The sequence below is a fragment of the Montipora capricornis genome, chromosome 2 (assembly GCF_036669925.1).
Source record: "Montipora capricornis isolate CH-2021 chromosome 2, ASM3666992v2, whole genome shotgun sequence".
In the NCBI taxonomy this organism is placed as follows: domain Eukaryota; kingdom Metazoa; phylum Cnidaria; class Anthozoa; order Scleractinia; family Acroporidae; genus Montipora; species Montipora capricornis.
This window is the reverse complement of record NC_090884.1, coordinates 56,999,411-57,024,410: the sequence shown is the minus strand read 5'-3', so window position 1 is coordinate 57,024,410 and position 25,000 is coordinate 56,999,411. Positions and strand designations below refer to the sequence as shown.

Here is a 25,000-nt window from a genome sequence, read left to right as displayed (position 1 = left end):
GTCTCTTATAGACACCTGACAAATTCAGGTGGCACCAACGGGATTTAAACCCATGACCTCTGCGATGCCGGTGCAATGCTCTACCAACTGAGATATGAAGCCACTCAGTTGGGAGGAGATATGAAGCCACTCAGTTGGGAGCGGGTCAATTTGTTGGGCTCATGTGATCCCGTGAAAGGACTCGATGAATGAAATGAAATGAATGTATATGTGAAGTGTGGATTATAGGCGAATGAGTAGAAGTAATCCTCTCACTTTGCTGGGCAATTTAAGCCATTGTCACTTCGTAGACACCTGACACCTGCAAAGAGCAAGGATCACTTCCATTCGTTCGTCTCTAACCCGTACTTCAATATCCATTCATTTAATTCCAGTCAGGACAGTTTGTAATTGGACAACTTGTAATATTGGACAGTCGTACGCGTCATCAAGCGCGCGCTACTTGTACTTGAATCTTCATCTTTTTCCAGAGCTATTCAAAAAAAAGGCAGTGCCTATTCGTATGGGACCCGTACACCGACCTATATTTGTTATTCTTACGAGAGCCTTCTCAGAATGATTATTACAAGTTCTAACCCTAACCTTGAACGACATAGCCACGCAGTAATGGCCAAAGCTAACTGTTTTAAAATGGGTTCTTAGACTTAGGGCGCTTTCCATTTGACAGAACCGACCGGCAAGACCAGGCAATTGAAAGGACTTACAACGCCTTCAAATTAACACTCTTCGAGGATGATATATACTCCTCCGGAAGAATACGAGGGATTATCATGCAAGTGTTCCTTCAAATTGTTGCATTTTCTTTGCAAACTGATGGGTCTGGCCGGCCAGTTTTGACAAAAGGAAAGAGCCCTTAAATACTGTTTATCAGCGCTATTTGAAATGGGTGCTTGGACTTGAATGGAAGAAGCAGGTCAGGTGACATCGAACGAAAGAGGTATTTCATGAAAACTAAACAGACATCAATGCGGTTGTTTCATAGCTCAACTGTATATACGAGAATTAAAGAAGAGGTAAGACTTTCCGAGTATTATTGAACCTGCAATAATCATTTTAAGAAGACTCCCGTATGAATAACAAATGTAGGTCCATGGCGCAGAATGGCTATTGTTTGTAGGACATATACTTACGGGACCCGCACACCGCCGGTGTGCGGGTCCCGTACGAATAGCCACTTTGTAAAAAAAAACAAAAAAAAAAACAAAAAAAAACTAAGAAAAGTTGAGCAGATCAAGCTAAAAAATTTTTTTTCATCGACGTCTTCTCGTTAATTGTAATAGTTACGATTAATTGATAATAGGACTTCGTGTCGTACAATCCAGGGAGTAATCGGGCTCGAAATTTCAAACAGGGCTCGCGCCAGCCTCTTACTCCATAAATTGTACCCCAGTCTTCAGATGCTTACAAATGTCTAAGAGAAAAACAAGTTCATACTTAAGTTTGAATTTTCGATCGTCTTCTTGCCCCAACTCGCCAAGTGGTTTTCACGTTGCGGCGAAGAGGGGACATTTCACACTGAAATCAAAACAAGAAAAAAAGAACAAGGTAATCAAACCTCTGAAGCTACACGTTTGACACCGCTTGTTGGCAATTCCTTTCCATGATTTTCTTCAGTTTCTTTGACCGCATCATCCTTTTTATCACTAAAAAGAAACGAAAAAGAAAAAACAGCTGTTTTTATGTCGGAACTATTCAGCATCTCTTAAAGATATGAAGAATTGAGAGTAAATAGGATTCAGAACAAGAGATAATCACCATTGGAAAGTCTCCGACATGGCGTAATCTCTAGTCGCGCACAGGGAGGAATTCAAGCGAGTGAAGTAGTTTTAAGCGACGAAGAAGCGAGAGAATGATTTATCATATCGATATCCATGAAGTACCGGGATTTTTTTGTTCCCCGCTAAAATTTGATGTCTTTGTCGCGCAAAGTGAATATACTATTTGTATCGTTCACATTTTAGAAAAGCAGGTGATCACTTTTTTCGCTTTTTTCAACTGAGATGTGACAGTTGGATTTTTTGATAAGTCCCGGGCAAACGTCATCAACATTTGCTTCAACATTCATTCGATTTTGTTGCACAGCGATGTTAAAACCGTTTGACCCCTCCCCCCCCCTCCTTCAACCGTGTTGAAACATGTTAAATCGATGTTGAATGAGTTTAAAACCGTCTAAACTTTGCTTCAACAACCATTCAACATTTCTTTCGTTGTCACGAATATTGAATGAAGTTGAAGCCGTTCTTCTCTTTCAACATTGTTGGGTACGCGCTTGCGCACTAATCGGTCTCTCAAGGACGTATCCATGTCGGTATCCACAACCGCGGCTGCAGCCTGGGACTGAATACCAGGGCTCTCGAGAAGCCCAAAAAAATTTGAATGGATTTTGAAGCCTTTTTCCTGGACCTTAATAAACAAAAAGTTATATGTCCGCAAGTATACAAATTTTATCTTCTCGTGCGAAAATCTCACACTTGTTCCCTGCGCTCACTCGTGAGAGGTACCATTAGCACTTGAAGAAAAAATTGGTGTCCCCGCACAGTCATGTAATATCCTCTATTTCTGGCTTGACTGCCCATCGCGAAATTCGTCAAAGCTTCTCTGCTCGCACAACTAACATGTGCTAATGTATTACAGAATCCCACCTGCTTCAAACGCTAGCTCAGTAGTTACTTACTCGTTTTCAAAGAAGTACTTTATGGTAGGAATTACTCTGGAAGGAAGAACCTATGGGAAACAAGAAAGTTTGACTTAACCTCCAGTAGAGCTTTGCTGTCACATTAGAGAAAGACGAAGCCACCAGCACACTTAAGAAGTTGAAAGAAATATATCGCCTTGGAAAAGAAAGGGAAACGTCTTCACCAACGTTGGGGGAAAGAAACCGCCATAATGGACTAAAACTTGTAACTACCTTTTTGGGCTCCTTTTTAACACTCGGCTCCTCTGTTGTATTATCATTTGATTTCTATAAAAGAAACCATCTATTAGATCATCAGTTACTGTTACCTATAGTACGTCTGTCACTCAGTCAGTTATTCAAAGAAAAGAAGAAAATATAACAAATTTTAACAGAGGACGCGAATTCGTCTCCGCCCGGATCTTTGAGGTGCAATCCCTGCGCCCCAGAAGCCTTCACCACGGGCTATTCTCAGAAGGACACCCATCAGGCTAGGTACCAACCACGCCCAACTGGACAAAACTTGGATCAACAGACAGAAACCGGTGTTTTCCTGTTGGTCATGTCGTAGAAATCTCATAATCGAAACAGTTATGGACAATTTCACTGAATCTTCATCAATTATGAATCATCGTCACCCAGTCGAAGTTCATTAGTTGAAAAAAAAGGAAGAACGTTGAAGACGGAATCGGAACGAACTGCATCACTACAACCCGGTGCGCCCTCGAGAAGTCTGTCGGGTCATTCACAGTCTATGCCATGACAACAAACTATTCTTATCATATCAAACAAGCACAAGAATTCTTAGCTTCAAATCTTTTGCAAAAAAATTACGTGACTTAAGTTGCGTATTTAACTCACCATCAACTGAAGGGCGGACACAAATGGCGTGCAATCTTTACTTGCAGATTCTTTCGTTTCCTGTCGAGGTATCACAGAACTTATAAGAGATGTTAGTTTCGCAATTTTTGGCTTTGGATTCTTAATCCGGGCCTCACTTTGTGAAATCATTTATCGGTAGATCGATTAGCAGTGGTTCCTTTTAGCAGGATAACTAAATCGCCACGTAAAAAAAAACACAGATACCTCTTTGTTGTCGAGTTTAGTGGTTGTGACGGAAGACGTTGTGCTCAATACTTTATTAACTATTTCTGAGGATAAACGCCAAACGAAAATGTTGCCACTAGCCGTACAAGACTTCACCTCTCCAACCTACAGAAGAAAAACACAGTTTATGTGACCTTTAAGCAATTTTTTTGTAGCTATGGCAACGCAAGTGTGATGAAATTAGTCCAAACGAAAAAAAGTCGGTTTCTCTAAGAACTATTGAAATTCCACATTTGTGACCGAAATCTTAAGCAGTCCAAAATTTCACTTTCATATTGGGGGTAAACCCACAATGGAGTATCATCCCGTCTAGGGATCGGGGGTAGAAATCTTCTCAGTCGCTACAATCCGGAATACACCCCGGCCGCGAAACCCCCAAGCCCCAAGGGCCCGTCCCCAACTTTGCCTTGCCTGGTAAACTTAGGCCTGACTCACATTTTGGACACGTTTGGCCTTTTTGCTTGCGGTTAGTTGATTGAAAAACAATAGTAAAAAACAGTAGTAAAACAAAGATACCAAAAATATTTGCACAAAAATGCTCGCTTCCTAACCCGATTCACGGTTCCGAGTCCACAAAATTAATGAACAGGGCCCAGTTCCTCAAATGCCGATTAACGCTAATCTAAGATTAAAAATTAACCAAGCAGTTTATTTCTCTACTCCCAAATGCTGTTCAACGCAGATTTTCGGCAGAACTTTACATGAGAAGACGTCAATATTGAAAAACAAAATTAAGCGAAAGAAACTTTCACCAAAAATTTGAAAACGTGAAACAAAAGTTTACGCTAATCCTGGATTAAGTTAATCGGCTTTCGAGGAACCGGGCCCAGGGCTTATGAAAAAAGAAAAAAAACAATAACTCTTCGATGCCTTTGCAAGAATAAGTAAGGCCAAGGAATAGCAAGGACTCCTTTTAGATTCAGCGAGTTTTGAAGACTTGGAGCAACCTGGTTGTCGCTTGGTGGTAAGGTATCTGATCTTAGGGCCTGTTTACATGGAGGCGGGCATTTAAATGATAGGCGAGGTAAACCGCCGAGACGGTTTGTGTGGGTAACCCACCCAGCCGAGGTCGCATTTTGCCATGTAAACGCTTGAAGAAGGGTAACTCGCCAACCCGGGGTTGGCTCGTGTCACGATATACTACCTTTGGCGGAGGCGTTGCAGCGTTAAAAGTGAAAATAAGAAGCCACAGTCCTCAAAAGTTGAACTAAGAAAAATTAGTGAGAGTAAAAGAGCATTGACCGCCAAAATGTGTCCTTCACCCGCTTTTTTGCCGGAAGACCTGAGACAGCAATGACCAGAACCAGGTTGCTGACCAGCGGTTTTCGTTAAAACAATGGTTTGCTGGGGGTGCTCAGTGTCGCGGGCTCAGAAAACCTGGTTGTGGTCAATGTTATTTAAGGTTTTTCTATTTTGCTTGTTTACGTACTTAGCGACCACCCAGTAGCTTCGAGAATGGTCATCCGGGACCCCGTGGTGGTAAGATTGCATGTAAACGCGAACCATTTTTTGACCTCACCTACCCCGGGTTACCCCACCTCCATGTAAACAGGCCCTTAGTCATAAATTATCACCTGAGATCACCAAATTCGTGAACATTGAAAATTGAATTGAATACCTTTTTCAGCATAGCCGTTTTGTATCCAATATCTGACTTGCTGTTGGTGAATATGTTGTTTTCAATATCAGCTGAGGAAGATTCCATGTCAAACAATAGCCTAATCAAAGAAAACAATACCAATTTAAATGAACAAAAATTAGAGTGGAAAAAGATGAACAACGGTTTTATGGCACATCTAAGGAATGGTTGTCCACTTGCTGTTCCGCAACGGTCAACTGCAGCGAGTGGGCATTCAGAAAGAAGAAAATCATCAAGAGAAGACGTTAAACGGTTCGATTTAGGAAAGTGCGGTACGCAAGGTGACTCGAAATTGTTTTCGACAGATAACAGTGGGTTTCCAACAGAAGATGATTACAACACCGTCGACCCTGTTAGTTGGGCAATGTTTCAATATAAGTTTGCCTAACACCATTATCAGGCATTAGTATAAATACACAGGTGATTATACAAAATCGCGCGCTCTCATTGGCTCGCTATCTCGGATTATCAGCCGACAATCACCTCGACGGACAAAATGGCTGCCAGTAGTCGTTTTACCACTGTAAGTGAAGATGATTTTCGCATTGAAATGTTTTTTTTTTTCTCTTTTTTTAAATAATCACCTGTCTATTTATACTAAAACAATTATTCGCCTCAGGCTCAGTGATTATCGGCGAATATTCACCTCGACTTCGTCTCGGTGAATATTCACCGATAATCACTTCGCCTTCGGCGAATAATTGTTAAATGTTTTGAGAGTGTTTGCTTGCTCCCAGTTATTGCCATGGTAACGGCATAGCAATGCTCCAAGACCCTTAAAAACTCGGTTTTCGGAAAGTATCTTGAAAACTAACCCGGTGACCTAGTGTTCTTTTCAAATATTGAAAACCCTGCTAGATTCTCGCACGAAATACGTGATAAGAGAATAAGTGGACTTGAGTTAGTCATGAACACGCTGTTGAAAGATGAAAAAAAATTCCTTGATATTGTTTTTTAAACATTTTCGCCAAGAATGCAATTGTAAAAACAACTTTTAAAGTTTTTTTCCGTACAATATCGAAGAAGTTTCCGTTTTACCAGTTACTCAGTTCACTGTCTATACCAAGCTTTTGCGATCAGTTGTGTCAGTAGTGTTGTCACGTGACAGAGCTCTCGTGATCAGGCGATACATACAACTTAATAGAGTTTATTCCGTGGGAAGGAAAGCTTTCCTATAGACCCAAGTCGGGATATATAGGTTGCTGTTAGGTTTCTTAGGAATTTATTCGACACAGCTATTCCTTACCTCTCAGTTTCCTCCACCTTAGCGCACTGTTTTATGTTTGATTTCATGGCTTCTTCCAACAAACCAAAGCAATGTTCCCTTACCTGACAAAAAAGACCGATTAGTAGATGAAGAAATGACAAGGGGTGCTTACCATTTAGCCAAAAAATCGGAAATTTTGGTTTGAGGTTAAAAGGAAAGGCAATTTTCCGGAGAATCTTTTCGGAAATTGTGGACAACCTCCAGAGGTAGTCCACTTTTTCCGTTCGGAACGCAATTCGGGAAATTCCCCAATCATTTGCGAGAATCGATTCGTTTCCAGGCAGTTTCTCGTGAATTTCGCGTCATATCGAGTAAATACGCGGGATGGAGTTCTGATTAGTAAATTGTAAGCGCCATTCACACCCGGTTGGTCAATAAATTCGGAAAATGGCTTACCTTCATACAACGATCATTCCATCCGGATTTTCTGGCTAAACGGTAAGCACCCATGGACTTTACACCAGCCGATGCGAACAAATGACTGTGGCACAGTGACAACTTGACAACTCAACCAGAACGCACAAGTGTAGTCACCTGCGCGACATGGATCCAGCCGTCGTGTATAAGTCACTTCATTTGAATATTATTAAATGAGGGAACAACTTGATGTTGAAAATTTCCTCTTTTTTTTTCATACAAATTTATCGAGAATCAAACCACGCAACGCTTTGGTCATGCGACGTAAAAAAAATTCGAATCAAAGAGCGATCATTTTTCTAAAAAATTCGGTGCTGAATTGTTCTCAGAATTTTGACAGAACTATTTAGACAACAATTAGCAATGAAAAAGTGCTAACGTATTAAAAAAATATAATCGTATACTTGCTAATTTAACCTACAGTGTCTTCTGAAGCTTGAATTTTTTTTGCAGAAGACGGGAAAGAATTGAAAGATCTGCGATGAATAACTTCGGAGTACTGATAAATGCAGCGTAAACAACGAGGTTTGTCTTGGCGTTTGAAGTCAACGGCAAAGGCAAATGGCAGAGTGATGCATGTCGCATATATGACTATGAAAATCCTGTTAGGTTTAGATAGTTTATCTTTTCCGTTATTGTCCGAGAACTCTTGCTACCGGGCATGAACTTAGCTGAAATCAAATAGATTTTATTAGGTTTGAGAGAACAGAAATTTTCAGCTGGATTTCCGTGAACGCGAAGCAGAATATTTCCAAACAGACTGCCCAAAGGTTGAAACCTTTCGCTACAAATGAACCGAGTTGTTCGAAGCAAGGAAACAGCGCTAACCTGGCTTCAAAACCAAAATAACAGCAAACTTACTGTATATGGCTGGGTTTCACTTACCGCGGGATCAGCGCTAAAAATGCTTCAAACAACTCGGCACATGCAGACAAAAAACATCATGACTTTTGACGGATTCGAGCGACGCGCGCTGCTTAATAGTTCCAAGTGTTTGCAACGAGAAACCAAAGAGTTTCCCTTCTCTTGACTTACAATCGTCTGAAACTGGGAACAAGATTTCCAAAATAGTGAAGAAAACGACATCTTCAAGACGACCCACCAGCTGAGAACTGCTCGATTGAAGTTTGGAAGTGTCGGAAAAGCACAAACGGGAAAATTCTCCAAGCAAATAAAACCAGCCACTCACAAATAACCTACGTTAGACATTTCAGTATTAAAAAAAATCGACTACTTATTTCAGAATTCTTTATAACGAAGTCTCCCTTGAGAACAATGTGACAAAAAAACAACAACAATAAACGCCTTTTCCATCTCATTAGCTTTTTCGTTCGCAAAAGGTGATGAAAATCAGGAATGCATTTTTTCTGACATTCCAGTAAACAAGTTCCTTTAAACTTATATTTCAAATCGATTGCAAGTGAGACATTGTTGTAATGCCAAGGCAGGTCACTTAAGATATCAGTTTAAAAATATTTAAAAGACTTTGAACTTGAATTCGTCTTGAAAAATAGCCAGAGATAAACTTGGAAATCTTCTGTGCGACTGCGGACAAGCAATATTCATCTAACTTCACAACGAAATGAAACAAACTCCAAATGTCGTCGCCTTCCTACCTTGATGTTAAGCTTTGGAATGTGGGCATAGTTTGTTGCTTGCTTAAGACGACAATTGGGGCCTAAAGAAAGAGACTTTAGAATGAATCAATGCATAAAAGGAAGTTGATAACTTAGTTTGTAACTTCTCGATTGTACTAAAACAGATGTCACATTGAAAAATCTCTTTCAGTACAATCGCGAATTTGCTCATGTCGACAATTTGGATCCTAGCAGTATGGTACCCGAATTAAAAGGACTGGCCGCTCCCACGAGTCTCCCATGGCTCAGTGGAGCATCCGAAGTAGTAATCGAAAGGTCGTACGTTCAACTACTACAAAAGGGCACTCGGATTTTTTCCGAGTAGCCCCGAGTCAACACCGAAAAATAAATCTATTCATTTGATTTGTTAAGTCACCCTCGCAAGTTCGTTGAGTGGCCTCTACCCTCAAACACGATTCTTTTCGGCCTGAAGTTCGTTTCCATGTTTACGCTTCCGTCAGTATATTTGCTGGTAATTTGGATCGTGTTCTACGGGTATATACCATTTAAGGTCGGCTGTTCGTTCTTGTTCCATTGGGAATAAAACGTGTTTAGTTGATTTGCTTGATCAAATGTTCCAAGCAACATCAAACCAGGCTGCACAAGCATTTGCACCTGTTTGAAACGCATTGCGGCCTTTTTTCCTTTTTCTAACAAATCCTGCCTTTTTATAGGCTTCAAAACTTGCGAAAAACCAAGCATCTTCTGTTCACGACCGAGTCAGAGGGCGAGTGGGTCTATTCCTGATTTGACGTCACTAACTGATTTACATTGCATTTTAACTCTTTGTAAACATGCATGCAAAGTAGATTGTGACGTCAAATCAAGAATAGACCCACTCCCCTTCTGACTCGGTCGTGAACGAAAGATGCTTGGTTTTTCGCAAGTTTTGAAGCCTATAAAAAGGCAGGATTTGTTAGAAAAAGGAAAAAATGGCCGCAAAGCGTTTCGAGCAGGTGCAAAGATTTCTTTTAGCGACAAAAAATATTTTGGGGTAAGGACATTTTAAAATATAAGTTAGGAAAAACATCGCAGTTAAAGGGACTAGGTCACGCAATTTTAGGCAATTTCAGCGTAGATCAAATGGTCATAGAATTAACTGAAATAACAAAATAACGGCTCAAAACTATAGAAGAACTCAAACAAAACACAGGAAAGCGAAGAGGGGACAAGGATGGACAAAACTGGGGAAGATTTAAATAGATTGCATTTGGGTAAATTTGAAAAACGTCGGCCCACCTTTTTTCAAAGTTAATCAGTTTATATCAAAATGTCATTAAAACAGCTGGAAAATCATTCTCAGTTGTTATGTGGCCGTGATTTTGCAAATGAAAGACTCTTGCTCTGCCAATTTCACGTTTAGAGCTCATAACTAACAAAATTACCGAAAACAGCGTGACCTAGCCCCTTTAAATAAGCCTGAAAACATCTCCATTCAGGCTTCAAAGGAGTTCGCAGCCTTCAGCGTGCGATTGCACTGCACTTCCTCACGCTAGATGAGAACCGGTCAAACTATGTCTGACAGAAATATACTTGAACTGCGTTAATTAAGCACCAACGAAAAGAACGGAAATTTGAATCCATGACCATGGAGATTATTGTCACGTCAGACGGGGATTATTGTCATATTGTAAAACTCTATACTTTCTGTTTCTTTATGATTAGTCCTAGGTCTTAGGTTATGCATTTAAGTATCATTTAGTTATCTAGTTGCTTAATGTTGTATTTACTCGATGTATCTTTTTGTTTTCTTTTCTCCATTGTTTCCACAATTTGTAAATATTTGTAATCATTAGGGGAGTGTGTTAGTTCTAATATTTTTACCCTTTTTTTTGTTTTTTATCGATTCTGTGTATAACTTACATTGATATAGTGGAGAATATCTATCTGAACGTCTGTCATGTCGGATGTTGGTGCCCTCCGGGAGCAACTTAGCCCGCGAGAAGGGGACAAAAAGTCGACGTTCGGGTTGGGATAAGACTTCGAAGAGCAATTAAAACAACAACAACAAATTAAACAAAGGAAAAAATCAAACAGAGGCATACTACTGACCAGGTAAAAGATGACTTAAAGGACAATAAACGGGCTGTTTTCCCTGAAAACCAAAAGGAAGCATGAATAATGAAATATTTAGGGTAAAATATAGGACAGGCACACATTGGTTGGTTAGTGGCTACATATTGTCTTCATAGCGATGTGAACTTTTTCTCACATTAAAATCAACCAAGACAACAACATGAAAGGGAAAGTTTCACGCTTTTGCGCACGCCAAAGCTTTGGCGCTAAGAGTTGTAAATTTTATGGTTTCTTACTGAACCAGATGAGCTTCATTAACGCAGAGAGTATTAAAGAAAATACACTGAATGACTGAGGCCCAAATATGGTGGAAGATACTGCGGGCTTACACAAAAGATCAAAATTAGTTTTGACAATCGAATTTATTGTACGGGTCGAACATTTTATTCTACGCACAAGTTGTCATAACGCACGAGTTATCTATTCGCATGCAGTAGGTTCATAGCACAAAGGAAATGATTGCAAAAGTAACTCCAATGAGTAATTCCACTTCTATGGCATTGTTCCCTTTTCCTGCATCAGTGCTTTCGATTGTTTCAATAACAAAGGAATTAAATAATCTCACGTGACAGTTTGCCCATGCGCAGAAACGCGAAACTCTCCCTTATACAAGTTATATCGAAAACACAATAAACGCGATATTAAAGTTTTTTAACCAACGTTTCGACCTTTTAAGGGAAGTCATTTTCAGAGTCCAGTGATGTGAACATCCTTGGACACCACTTCCAATTTCACTAATTGCGATCGGCTTTGGCCTGTCATTTCAGCTAGAAATATTACCTTGCGCCGTTTCTTAAACTCCTGCGCAATTAGTTTGCGTCTAAAAGCACTGTCTTCCTCTGAAGTTTCTTCTGTGTCAGCTTCATCATCCCAGTCTTCCTCATACATAAAGCTGTAATCAACAAAGTTTGGTTGCATCCACTCTTCTACAATTACAAGTCACCTCTGGTTCTAGGGCTGTTGGTATCTTCTTGTAACTTTTTCTAGCGCAAATCGTCAAAATTGCATTTGGCGGGAAAGATGAAACCAACATTTAAACTTGATTTGCTTTAATTGTTAATTTCAGTTTACAGTGTCCCCGGGGAATTGGCGCACTTAAATAGAGTTCCTTTTCTTTTCCTTTCCTTTTTATAATAACATAATAAACACGCGCACGCATAACTGAAATTTTACAAGGACAGTATCTGCCAGTTGGGGACACGATTCTTGAGCAAACTTACACATTTCTCATAAATTGCTTCTACAGCACTCATTTCAACAAATAGAGTACATCAATTAAGGAAAGAGAGTTACAACCAAATATCCTTCAGCGTAAATTAACCGAAATGCGCCCTTTGGATTTTAAATCCGTTATTCAAAATAGCGGATACCACTCATCATTTTTTCAACTTTTGATATCATTGGACCGGTATAGGATAAAGCCCATTTGTGTTCGCGTCTCAAAAACGCGCATTCTTAAGCTCCCTATTTCGTGGTAACGCGCGAGCCCCACAATTCTCAAACGAGTAGCGAGTCCGCGACTGAGAAAGGCCCAAATTTCTTCCAGGCTTCGCCACTTTTTAGCTGTTCACATGCCTTACGCTGCCCCAAAGAAATTTCATTTCTCTCCTTTGAATGTACAGACAATCAGGAAAAGTTCCAAGGTTGAGTTTTGAAAAAGTGCTCAGTCTTTTGGGACGCGACAGGTCAACCGCACACGGCAAGACACAAAATTCACAGTCCACAGTCTTATTACAAAGCTTTCACTGAATGTGTGCTAACTTCCCACTCATTGTTGCTTGATTCGACTGAAAATATATTGGCAAACACAGATAATTTCTTACTCTTTCTTATATCCCCATTTTCCTCCTCCATATAGCTCGTTATCATCCCCATTATCATATGCTATGTAAGTCCTTCCCGCGGATACACTCCGGTGATCACCTGCCATAGCACCCCTGCGCCAGTGTTCTACAAGCTCATCTACGCCATCAGGGTCCTTGCAATAATCACAGCCTTGTGAACACTACAAAAGAGATCCATGTTACTATTACTGACAAAACTAAGAATGAAAAGTTAAAACTGGAAAGAAGGAGAAAGGAAAACAGTTTGTTTTTTTGTTGCTATTAAAGGAAAGTCACGCCACCCAAAGTGAGAGATATACGATTATCTAGGAGACATGTATGGATAATAATTGCATTGAAACTTATGTTCCTTTCATTTGAGGCATAGGGAGATAAAATATCGCCATGACAAACTCCAGCACGCATAAGGACTTTCAGACTAATCTTACCTTTGGATTACTGTCACCAAAATACGACGCTATGAGTGCATGTCTGCAACTGCATAACAGTAAAAAGACATCAAGCAGAGCAAGTTACTGACAGCATTGACAAATTCATACTAAGTAACAATAAAAAGTATGGCAAAACGTACAACAAAGAGATTAAGTTACCGTGGTTCTTCACAATATTTTACAAGCGCTTCATAGCTGGTTTGAACTGCTTCATTCTTCCTTTCAGAATTAATTTTCTTCTGAAATGAATGCTTCTTATTAAAGTACATAACAACTTCCGAATCGAGTCAACAGTTAATAGAGGATATAAAATTATTGGCTGGACGAAAAACCTAAAAGGACATTATTTTAATGATCTTCATAAACCTAAGTGAGCAAATGTGAGAATGATATACATTTACTGTGTATATCATTCTCACATTGTGTATATCATTCTCACATTTGCTCACTTGGGTGGTTGGTTGGCCGCATCGCATATATGCTTTAATGTGACTGAGCTGCAGTTATGAGCTATGCTGCCGTTATTTGACTCTGTAGCTGCGTGATGCAGCTCGAGTCAAAACCCACATTTCGACCTTGCTCACCATAGAGTCTCCAGTAGCTCAGTGGTAGCTCAGTGAGCATCCGACTAGATCACGGAGGGTAGTGGGTTCGAATCCCATCTGGGGCTCGGATTTTTCCGAGTTTCCCAGTGGGTTCTATTGTCACCATTTCATAAACCTACTAAATTTATTAAATTTCCTTTATTTGGTTATTGGAGATCTTAACTAAATCCTTCTGAGAAATTTGCTTTAGCTGCCAAAATTACATTCAATATCCTGAAGGATCTCGTGAGGATCATGTAGAGATTCAAAAGAAAAGACAAGGAATGGATACACACGAACTGGAGAAGTGATCCTCGCAATAATAACTCAGGGCAATTTAAGCAATTGTCTCTAACTTATAATAATTATTTATTCACGTGGCTTCAAAGGGATTCGAATCCATGACCTCTGCGATGCCGGTACAGTGTTCTACCAACTGCCATGAAGCTGCACACTTGGGAGCGTGTCAATTTGTTGGGCTCATGTCTTCCCGTGACCCCAAGATACAGTACATAAAGGCCTCGTTCAGTAGATCTTCGAAATCTTCAACTTGAAGATATCACAGAGAAAAATGAGGATCCTGACACGAATTTTTTTAGTTTCCGTAATTGGTTTAAATCGTGTTTGTTAGGATCCTCAAAGATCTAACAGCCCAAAGAGATTTTCAACAAAAGATGGAATTGCTGCCCTGTAGCAGTAAACAGAAAGAAATGAATGTTGAAGAATGATACTGAATACAAAATTCAAATGGCTCATGAATCTATATGGCTGACTACCTTTTTTTCCTTAATTCCCTTTTTCATAAGGAAAAACACTTGGTCCCTTTCAAGTCTGTCAAAATATGATAATCAAGAGAAGTTATAAATAAATACATAAATTAATTAATAAATGAACTTCCTTGTTATAAATTACAGTTGCATCAGCCTTTGGGAAAACATTCTACACAATAAAATAAATAGCTCTTGGCCAAAATTTTGGCGCTTATTTTGCACAATGAACTGTACCTGTTACGGAAGATCAAGGAAATACCAAAAAATGGGGACGGGAGAATGTGGTCAGAAAAGGGATCAAACTTGGTCCTAATTGTTATCTTTTTGTAAGATTTTTCGCTTCTTTCACCACATCATCCATTTTTCTTTCGCACTCACCAAACACAGTTCACTAAATTTTAGAGCAGCTGATTTGATTTAAAGTGGCCCCACAGTTTGCCAGTAGATTAAGGGTGCGTTCGATTGACCCTATTCTGGAATAAGAATACGTGGAGTGATGATTTAAAACGGTATGTCTGCAGGCGCTTTCGAAGCAACAAAGATAATAAAGATATGTTTAAAATAGCATTTTAGCAAGTGTTTGATAATTCTAATGTGAATCTCCGTAAAAACGAAGGAATCTTTCCAACTTCTATTCCATGTATTCCTATTCCGAAATATGGTCAATTGAATGTGCCCTACGAATGCAAAAGAATCTCCTATACTGTAATTTATGACACTTCAAACCAGAACCCTTTTCTTCAAAACCTAAGACCAACCTGGAGTAGTACAGTCTACAGGATGAAGGTTTGCCATCTCTTCCTGCTCGGCCTGATTCTTGATAGTAACCTTCCATTGATTGCGGTAATGTCCAATGAACAACAAATCTACAGAAGACCAATTTTTAATGACAGGTCTGAGTGATTTTGTTAAGTGTTTACTTGCATTATCTAATTGTAGCCAAGCTACTTATTATTATAACTCCCCTGCCTTGTGGACACCATTAAGAGAGGCAAAGGCTATAAAAGGAAATTCTGAAGAAAAATCCAGAGTGGGGCCCACTTAACTCAAACTTAACTCAACTTTTAAAAACATCCCTTTGGCAGCTTCTACAGCTAGGCAGGCCATGCCAAAAGTATTGCTCTGCTTTCCTCTGGATTTCATAGGCAAACCCAGAGGGGGATTCTGACGTCAAGACAGCTCAGGGTCTCCATATGCATTTCCCAGGCATAGAGTTTGGAAACATCACTTCAATGCCACTGTCTTTAGTAACAAAAGCAACAATGTAAGCAGTAGTTGTGAGGTATAAAACCTATAGGACTAACTGGCATATGTTAAGGGGCTACAGCTTGTCTCCAACACTGGAAGGGATCTTTGCATCTTACTTGAGAGCTATTAATATTATCTGCTTCCACATGGACAGTCCTGTCAAAGTCTACCAGCTTCATTATGTGCTTGGATAGAAGTGGCCACACTGAAAAGCAGACTGTACAACTCTACAGTTGTGCAACACCTTTTTAAGAAAGAAACTACAAGAATTGCACTTCTCAAGCTGGAATGTAAGGACGTGTGGTCTCTCTGATGATCTTTTGCAGGTTGATGACTCCAGGAAAACCGCCATCATCAACCACTAATTACAAGAACTAAAGAAGCTCAACATTGACACCATAATGCTAATTTGACAGGCTTACACCAAATGATAGGACCACAAGTTTGTCCAGATGGCATCAGTTGATCTGCGCTAGTGGCAACCCAGTGAACATCTGGAGCAGAACTACTCTTAGACTAAGCCTCCGCTCTTTGGCATAGGCCAAGGATCAGGTCTACAGGGACTTTGACACTACCATCAGAGGCATCTCCACCATACTTATTACTGTGCATAATGACTCACAGTGCATCTGTGGACCCCTTCCCAATGAGGGGACCAGTGAAACAAGGATGTATACTTGCTACATTCTACAAAAATTAACTTTTCCATGTCTTCTCTCTGCTGCTTTCCCACATCTCCAGCCAGTCTGGAAAACCACATGCTGACTACCAAAACCAAATGCAGGTGTCTACGGCTTGCATGGTTAGTTCTGTGCTCTGCCCTGAAAAGCATGGATCCTCTAGACCAGTCTTGAGCACAGACTTAACACCTTCAATCTAAACCACAGCCACAGCAGGGGTTGCATAACAGGCAAATAATTTGTGAATGACCATCTGTGAACACAATTTTATACCTTGGTGACTGTTAACATCTCTACAAGCTTTTTCAATAGAAGACCAACAGCAAAGTTAACTTTCCTGAACAGGGAACAGGTGCTCTATTATAACCTCTTGCCCAACTGTTCAAAATTGTAATCATGAAACCCCATTCCCAGGGGATTTTAGGCATCACAAGGCAAGATCATACAAGTATTTCAAAGAGGAATGTCCTGGACCAGGCTGGTATCCCAAGTACATTTTGTATGTTTGCTTTTCGCTTAGCCAATAGAAGATGGTTAAATTCTAACTGAGTCCCTGTATAGCCAGCTTTCCACGCGTGGGTCCAGAGTTGCCAAAAGACCTGCCGAAATGTGACATGAGGACAAGTTGTATAAAACCAGCAGGCTGGATGGTTGCAGCGACAGATGGCAGCAGATGGAGAGCACCCAAGGGGGCAGCTACAGCTGTGCGTAGAGAGGAGGAGGTGGGGAAGAGAGAGGAGCAGTGAGAGGAAAGAAGTGCATGAGCTGGGCCAACTGATCAACGATTAGTCCGTAAAGCCAAGCAATCACGTACAAATTTGCAACAAAATAATATGGAAATTTAGTGACAATACATACACCTGTATGTGTAAAGAAATGGCTGAAATGGCAAATGATAGAGGGAATGGCATTGTGTACATGGCATTATAGCTAAATTACATGTACACTACAATTTTGCCCCATATCTTCAGATTCAGTTTCTTTATTTACAGTATTTAGCAAATTAAAGTACATGTAGTGGCAAATCCCTTTCATTTCAAATTTTCAAATTTGAAACTCCTGCAGATATTTTAGACGGAAATAATGGAAAAAAGTCAGTCATGAATGCAACTGTAATGGTCACAATTTTGCCCCGTTCTGTAAAGAAAGGTTACATTCTGCTACAAACCAAAAAACATTAAGGCAAAAAAGTTGCTTTAGACTCTTGAAATACAACCTTTAATTTAAAAAAAAATTGAGAGCAGTTGAAAATTTTTTCCGACCAGTAAGAAAAAAATGGCTGATGACAAAGAAAACACTTATATATTGCTAACGTGCATGATCACATCCATGACCTGTTATGCGAAATGATCATCAAACTATTATTATGTAGGGTTACCTCACAGAGGCTTTATCCACTCCCATTCCAAAACTTATGGTAGCAACAATCACTTGGACTTTGCCATCCATCCATTCTAGCTGTATTTCATCTCTTTTAGCTGGTTTCAGGCCTGTGAACGTCAATCATTTATTGTTTTAGTTTTTTTCTCAAGACTAACCCAACAAGGAAATGAAATCCACTAGAAAATGTTGCCCTTTACAAGGTATTAAACATGAAAAAATGAATTTAAAAAAATTAATGATGACACTTGCAATAATATTAATATTTATTTACTAGTTTACCAATGATAGAAATGCTGCTCGAGGGAAGGGAGATGTTTAATTAACAATGTGGAATTGAAGGGAGATTTTAACAGGTTTTGAGCAGGGACGGTACAAAACGTGGACCCCCAACTGAACCTCCTTCTGGACCCCACTCGAGAGAAGAAAAAAAACAGTGACGTCATCAAGATTCTAAAATCGCAAGGCCTTCTGAATTTTTATCTAAAGGAGGTTGAAGATGACCTACAGGTGTAGAAATAAATCTTTTTCAAGTGTCTGACTAGTTCCGTGACTCGATCCTAAGGCTTTCCTTTTGAAAATACAGCATTTTGAATTTCTGAAAATTGTCACCTTGCATGACACCATGATACAAAGCTATTTGGTTGAAAAAATGTCTGTCCCTATGAATCCCAGCAGTTTGAGTCTTTTAAGTACATTAGGAGATGTGTTCACATGAATTAATTATTTTTATCTAATGAGCAAAAAGTAAGTGCTTTCATCATAAAGTGAACTCCAGATGTTTTCCTTGATTACCGGCCGCCATATTGGTGAACCACATGGCATCTCCATACAAATCTTTTTTTACATTTTTAAGTTGTGTGAAATGCTTCCACAAATAATTCAGAAATGATGTACTGCACAGACCTGAGAATCGGACACTGAGGTGGTTAAAAGATTTGTTTCCAACAACATTCCAAGTTCTTCGCCTCTTTCATTGAATGATTTCGAATTCATTTTTTTGTTACATGACAGTAAAAGTATCTGCACTTTCAAATAAAAAACAGAGCAGACTTTGATGATCATAGCGCATGTCTTAATTCCTCCATTCGCGCATTATTAACCCCAACTCCTTGCGCCTTTGACCACAATCTCTTGTGTTTCAAAGAAAAATGTGTCCTTCTCCCGATTAGAGAGCTGCCTCCTTTGTTCACTTCAGGCTCACTCACTGCGGCAGCAATAACTCTCAACAGTAAAATGATTCCCCTCAATGAGGTAAAATTAATATGTCCAAAAGTAGCAAATTATTCTCATCAAGTTGTGAATTAAACTTCAATTTAATTACAAGACTTTTGTGTTAAATGGGTTATTCCAGAAAAAATCCACACCCCCCCCAACAGATGGGGTCGTTTTTTAACCCCTCCTCTCACCTGGATTTCCTGAAGCCCAAGACCCCCCCTCCTGTCTGGATTTCCAAGACAAAAGACCCCCCCTCCTGCCTGGATTTCCGGGAAAAAATATTAGGCTTCACTTTAATTTATTTTTAATAGAAAATACGCACAATCACGTATAGAAGATGTTCTTTTTTAATTTCTAAAGCTTTGGCTAAATTATATAAAAATTCTGTTGTGTGGAACTAAGAAAAGAAAGGAGAAAAAATGCTAAAACGCAAATGAGTGTTTATACACTCTTAGCTGAGTCATAAAAATCAATTGCCCTTGTTCTTTCTTTGCTCTTTGCACTTTCTTTCTTATTTCTTTGTATCATTACACGAAACAACGGTGGCGCGCTGGGTCTGGGTACGAGTAAAAATGTGTCAGGCGTTTCAAACTCTTCGTTGTAATATTGTTGCGACGGCTCTTTCTTAGTATCTTGTTCACGTTTTCTGCTATAAAAGGACATGCGAAGGAACTTACATGTACATAGATTATCATTTATGTCAGGTCAGAAATATGTGAACAAAATATTTCTACTATTTTCAGGGTCTGAGAGCGCTAAACTGTCACCGAACTAAACGTTCGTGAACTATCGGTTCAGTTGACCCCTGCAGAAGACTTTTTCGAGTTCAACCCCCCTCCCGCCTGGATTTCCAGGGTCCTTGACCCCCCCTCCCGCGAGAATTTCCAGAATCCCATCCGTCGGGGGGTGTGGATTTTTTCTGGAACAACCCAATGTTCTTTTAATGCTGCAATATAGAGCAAGAAGTAATTGATAACACCTATTAAAGAATAATATCAAGCACTGTTTCAAATTTCTAGTAAATTATTGTATAACATTTTATGATTGCAAACTTGTATCTAGTTTCCATACCAGCATGATACGCCTTTGCTGAAAGTCCCTTTCTAAACAGTCTGGATGCTACTTCCTCGCAAGCATTTCTTGTACGGCAATAAATAATGCCACTTCCCTTCAAAAATTATGACAAATTTGCAAATCAATTCAACAAAATTAAGACAAAAATGTCATTCATAAGAACAAGAGTTTAGAGAAAAACCATTCTGAAGAAAAGCACAAGAATGTGGAACTGTGGAACATGTCTTATCATGTACCAATTGAAAACAATCAGATTCCTCACAAAATCATTAATCAATTCCCCAAACCTTCAGAATATCTTCAAAAAGTATTAATTGCATTTTAAGGTAAGATTTCCCATTTTGCTTGTTGACAATTTAATAGTGAGCATCACAAAATGAATATGGATGCAGTAATTCTCAACATCATTATTTTAACACTTTAGGTGATAATCCATTGAGCAGGGTTTGAGCATTCAACGAATGATAAATAAAATTTTAATATTAATTACACTCAACAAATTTTTCCTCCTTTAACATAACCTTCTTCTTAGTTTTTGTGATTATACACTGTAATATGTCAATGTGACACAGTGACAAGTGCCATGTGTCCCTGTGTGGAGCTCACGGCTGGGTTGCCTGGCCATTGGGGGTGCTATTTCATCTTCAGTTAGTGTTGGCTGCCATTGAAAGAAAAAGGTCCTGAAAGCAATCTTCCAAACCTATTAAGCAAAAGAAAGCCTGTACGACCAAAATGTTAATTACCTTCTCTCCTTTACTGCTATCCTGTTTTGACAGTGCTGAATCAGCAAAAGTCTTGAGATCCGCATAAGGATCATCCAGGAGTTCCTTGAAACTTTCAATAATTATAATTCAAAAGAACATGCAGAATCAAGAAATACTTAAATGATTGAAGGCTAATAAATTAATCAAGTAAGTAGCTTTAAATACCTGTAAAACAAAGCACTGATAGAGAGGGGGGAGTAAAATGAGCGCACCGTAATTAATAATTATTGGATGAGGTTGAGCATGACAGGGACAATTATCAAGGCAAAAGTTTGTGTTATCTGCCGAAGCTGAAGGCTGAGGGGGATAACACAAACTGAGGCCTTGATAATTATCGCTATCATGCAAAAACCGAATTCAATAATAATTGCTTTATTATGCATAATATTCCTGAGCTGCACTTGTAAAGACAAGAGGACTGACTCATCCATTTCTTTGAATGAGCGGCAAATCAAAAAATGTTTCTGCAGTTGGCAGAGTCTTTCCTCTTCTCTGCTGGTTGGTGTGTTAAGTGATGTCACTTCTGCATGCATAAAACTATTATTGTCTGTAGGTATGACATCAATTCTACATACCAATTATATAAAATCTATTGTCTGTAGGAATGACGTAAGAGAAACAGAGCAAGCAAAAATTAGCTGCGTGCTTTAATAGCCAATCAAAATTGAGCTGGTGATGGACACCAATGTATAATAATTTTTGTTACAGGCTCAACTCCTGCCCAAAATAGCCCATGGGCATCAATAATTAGGGACAAAAAAGGGGTTTCCTATGCAATGACATCTACAAAATGTGACGGTGAGCCCCTCAAGATTAAGCACTTACATGTAAAACACTTAAAATCAATGTTACAACTACAACCCTGTGGAGGTTATGGAGGACTTGACATGATAAGCCATTAACTTCTTTATCAATAGTTCATCATTGTTGTTGGAGTCGTCATCATCATCATCGTCATAATCATCACTATCATCACCACCACCACCACCATCATCATCATCATCATCATGATTCTGTTTGTCCACTTTCTATAGCTAACAACATTTTTTACACCATGCATGTAAGTCTTTCTGAGATACTGTACCACATACCAAGCTGACCACATTATTTTGCTAGATAGGAGCATTCACATGCCAACACAAAGATCTACTAACAGTGTATGTGCCATTCTCTTTGCAAATAATATTGTCACTTGCTAAGACATTCCACAGAATTTTATTGAACAAGCAATCGAGATCAACTGTACTGTTTAACCCATTGACCCCTGGGAGTGAGACTTATTCAGATTTTATGCGCCGATCAACTCAAAACTTCAACAATTCCCCCCCCCTTCCCGGGCAAAGCCCAGGCATTCGAACTTTTGAAGATTGGATCGTTCAAATTCCCGCACCCTCGGGCCAAAATGGTGTTCAAATGCCCTACTAAAGAACAATCGTCGTCGGCTCCTGGTGTCTTTAATAAAAACCTTTTGAAGACCTTTTTTGTAAGCCAATCGCTCACAAATGCTACATCTCTTCCATTAAACTCTTCCATCGCGTTAAAACACGTGTTTTATAGCTTTTAGCGACTTCGGCGCCCCAAAAAAAATCATTTGAAACCTTACACTTCCGGTTCATTTTTCCCCACCCAACGTAGGCAAAGGTCAAATTCCCCACTCCCCGGGCACAGAAGATAGTCAAATACCCGGGGTTTGCCCAGAAAGGGGAGGGTGGGGGGGGGGGGGGGGAGGGGAAGTTAAAGTTTCAATTTGATCGGTGCATTACTCTGTCTTACACCAGATGATTTTATTTGTCAACTGCATGGGCCATCCTGGGGTGCCCGAGGTGTGAAAGGGTGAATAGTCCTCATCCAAAAATACGACCATTAATTGCCTGGGTGGGAGCTTTTGCATCATGTAAGGTTGTCAAAACATTTAGCAGTAGACGGCTATAATGTTCCAAAAGTACCACATATACATGAGATACTTACCATACATCATAATACAGATTTGGTCGATAACAAGGGATCTTGAAAATTTTGGGTGTGCACAGTCTAAGAGAAGTGATGATATCTGCTTGAACCTGAGGAGTAGCAGTAGCTGTGAGTGCTATCCATGGAACTTTTGCAAACTGTGTCCGTAACAAACCAAGCTTTAAATAATCAGGCCTAAAATCGTGGCCCCACTGAGAAACACAGTGCGCTTCGTCCACAACAAAAAATGATAGAAGTTCTCTTTTGTATAAAGAGCCTAAAACTTTCTGGAATCCAGGAGTAGCCGCAAGTTCAGGAGTGATATACAACAGCTTGGTAGAGGGTTGAAGTTTTTGAATTTCTCCATATACTTGTTTTCTCTCTGAGTCTGAAAGTTTTGAATTTAATGTTTCAGCTTTTATCGAGAGGGATTTCAGATGTGTCACTTGATCTTGTATGAGGGCGATAAGCGGTGAAAATACTATAGTGATTCCAGATGCAACGACAGCTGGCAGTTGATAGCATAGTGATTTTCCTGATCCTGTAGGCATGGAAACAAAAACATCCTTTTGTCCTGTGTGAAGGAAACAAGACATATTCATTGACAAACAGTGATCAATATTAAAGGTGATAAACAACACTTGACCAGATCATCACCATATGCAATTATAGCACTGTCAGTAGATTATCCTTTTTCATGATTGTACTGTTGGCAAGTCAGACATACAGTATCACCAGTTTTGAATAAACTTACTACAGCAAACAACAACATTCATTCTTCACCCACGATTGAGGAATAAATTATGCCACTCTTAATTTTGTTGTTAATAACACCGCAACTTTCAAGTAGTAAGGGTAACATGTATGTACATCAATACTCTCCCATTTAGCTACTCAGTTTGTATCTGTTGTTTAAAATTTTTCAGATTTTAGTAATCAGATTGCGAATAATTTAGAAAATAAAAGCTGGGTTAGCTTACAATGTGCGTCGCACTGTAATATTGTGATGATATTTTTCAAGTAACTAATGGCAATTTTTTTGGTCATGCAGCATGCAAGTTGTATTGATTAGTCAAAAACATGATCACAAAATCTTCATTATTACATACTATTAGAGTGGTTTTCAATTGAGTGTGACGAAAGTAATTAGCGAATTGCTTTGGTTTATAATTACTTCACTCAGTGATTGGTTCAAAGTTTTCGTGCCACTTTTTCAACCAATCAGAAGTGAAACCAAAACCAATCGTGGTTCTCGCGAGCACATTTTCCCATGCTTTGTGTCGGCTACGTGTAATTACTTCGAGTTTTGATTGGTTTACTGGACTGTCTCCGTCGTTTTTGATTGGCCAAAGTAATTACTTTGGTTTTGGTTTTACGACACTCAATTGAAAATCGCTCTATTGTTATTATTACATGTAATTAGAGCGGTTTTCAATTGAGTGTCGAAAGTAATTAGTGAATTACTTTGGTTTATGATTACTTCACTCAGTGATTGGTTGAAAGTTTTCGCGCCATTTTTTCAACCAATCAGAAGTGAAACCAAAACCAATAGTGGCTTGCGCGTGCACATTTTCCCGCGCTTTGTGTCGGCTACGTGTAATTACTTCGAGTTTTGATTGGTTTACTGGATTGTCTCCAACCTTTTTGATTGGCCAAAGTTATTACTTTGGTTTTGGTTTTACGACACTCAATTGAAAACTGCTCTAGTTCTATTATTATTAATGTTATTAAAATGATACTAACAGTTGAATTTTTAGGCTCAGTTGAAACGTACAGCCAAATTGAAGTCTCTACTTGTTTTCTTATATTCTTCCGGATTCAAACGCTTTTACCAGTAATTTCAACAGATGAACAATTTAAGTCTTAATTTCATGTCATCAACAAGGAGCTTTAATTTTTGTGTGCAACTTTGGTTGGTGCTTACCATCACAAACACACTCTATGGCTTCCTTTTGTAGTTTTGACTTGAAGTCTTTGTGCTTAAAAACATCTCTTAAAGCAGTAATCAAATCCTGTGATGCCATATTCCTGTTTAATCGGATGAAAATAAGGACTTTGCATATTAAAATGCTTCGGGCAGGTTTAAAATTCAATGTCTCCGAAAACAAATCTCTCGGGCTTCGATTCCATCCGGAGATGGCCCGAGGAAAGTTAAGGTCCCATTCCCTCTGCTGTCGGTCACCGTCAAAATGGAGTCTGCGGACGAGTCTGCGTGGGTTGTTTGTCACCTGCTCAAATAA

At 39.3% G+C, this 25,000-nt stretch overlaps 2 protein-coding genes across 3 annotated transcripts in view; one reads left to right on the top strand and one right to left on the bottom strand.

The window, feature by feature from the left end:
- LOC138028382 (ATP-dependent DNA helicase Q5-like) overlaps positions 1 to 24,927 on the bottom strand; it is a 34,172-nt gene extending 9,245 nt beyond the window's left edge. The window contains exons 1-20 of one of the 2 annotated variants that reach the window (XM_068875914.1): positions 24,685 to 24,927; positions 22,779 to 23,334; positions 20,790 to 20,880; positions 20,044 to 20,140; positions 17,753 to 17,864; positions 15,205 to 15,312; positions 14,453 to 14,507; positions 13,252 to 13,331; positions 13,090 to 13,138; positions 12,641 to 12,822; positions 11,598 to 11,709; positions 10,794 to 10,836; positions 8,721 to 8,782; positions 6,667 to 6,749; positions 5,400 to 5,499; positions 3,761 to 3,886; positions 3,536 to 3,595; positions 2,909 to 2,962; positions 2,675 to 2,724; positions 1,556 to 1,643 (exon numbers count right to left, since the gene is read on the bottom strand). In XM_068875914.1, the coding sequence (XP_068732015.1) occupies positions 1,556 to 1,643; positions 2,675 to 2,724; positions 2,909 to 2,962; positions 3,536 to 3,595; positions 3,761 to 3,886; positions 5,400 to 5,499; positions 6,667 to 6,749; positions 8,721 to 8,782; positions 10,794 to 10,836; positions 11,598 to 11,709; positions 12,641 to 12,822; positions 13,090 to 13,138; positions 13,252 to 13,331; positions 14,453 to 14,507; positions 15,205 to 15,312; positions 17,753 to 17,864; positions 20,044 to 20,140; positions 20,790 to 20,880; positions 22,779 to 23,334; positions 24,685 to 24,784 (2,208 nt within the window). In that variant the 5' untranslated portion in view covers positions 24,785 to 24,927. The remainder of the gene's footprint in view (positions 1 to 1,555; positions 1,644 to 2,674; positions 2,725 to 2,908; positions 2,963 to 3,535; positions 3,596 to 3,760; positions 3,887 to 5,399; positions 5,500 to 6,666; positions 6,750 to 8,720; positions 8,783 to 10,793; positions 10,837 to 11,597; positions 11,710 to 12,640; positions 12,823 to 13,089; positions 13,139 to 13,251; positions 13,332 to 14,452; positions 14,508 to 15,204; positions 15,313 to 17,752; positions 17,865 to 20,043; positions 20,141 to 20,789; positions 20,881 to 22,778; positions 23,335 to 24,684) is intronic. The other variant, XM_068875908.1, reaches the window with a different exon arrangement.
- A 15-nt stretch (positions 24,928 to 24,942) lies between these two features.
- The window catches only part of LOC138028399 (proline and serine-rich protein 1-like), a 1,811-nt gene continuing 1,753 nt past the window's right edge, over positions 24,943 to 25,000 (top strand). The window contains exon 1 of the mRNA XM_068875925.1: positions 24,943 to 25,000. This exon is cut by the window's right edge and continues 1,753 nt beyond it. The gene's annotated coding sequence lies outside the window, so the exon portion shown is untranslated.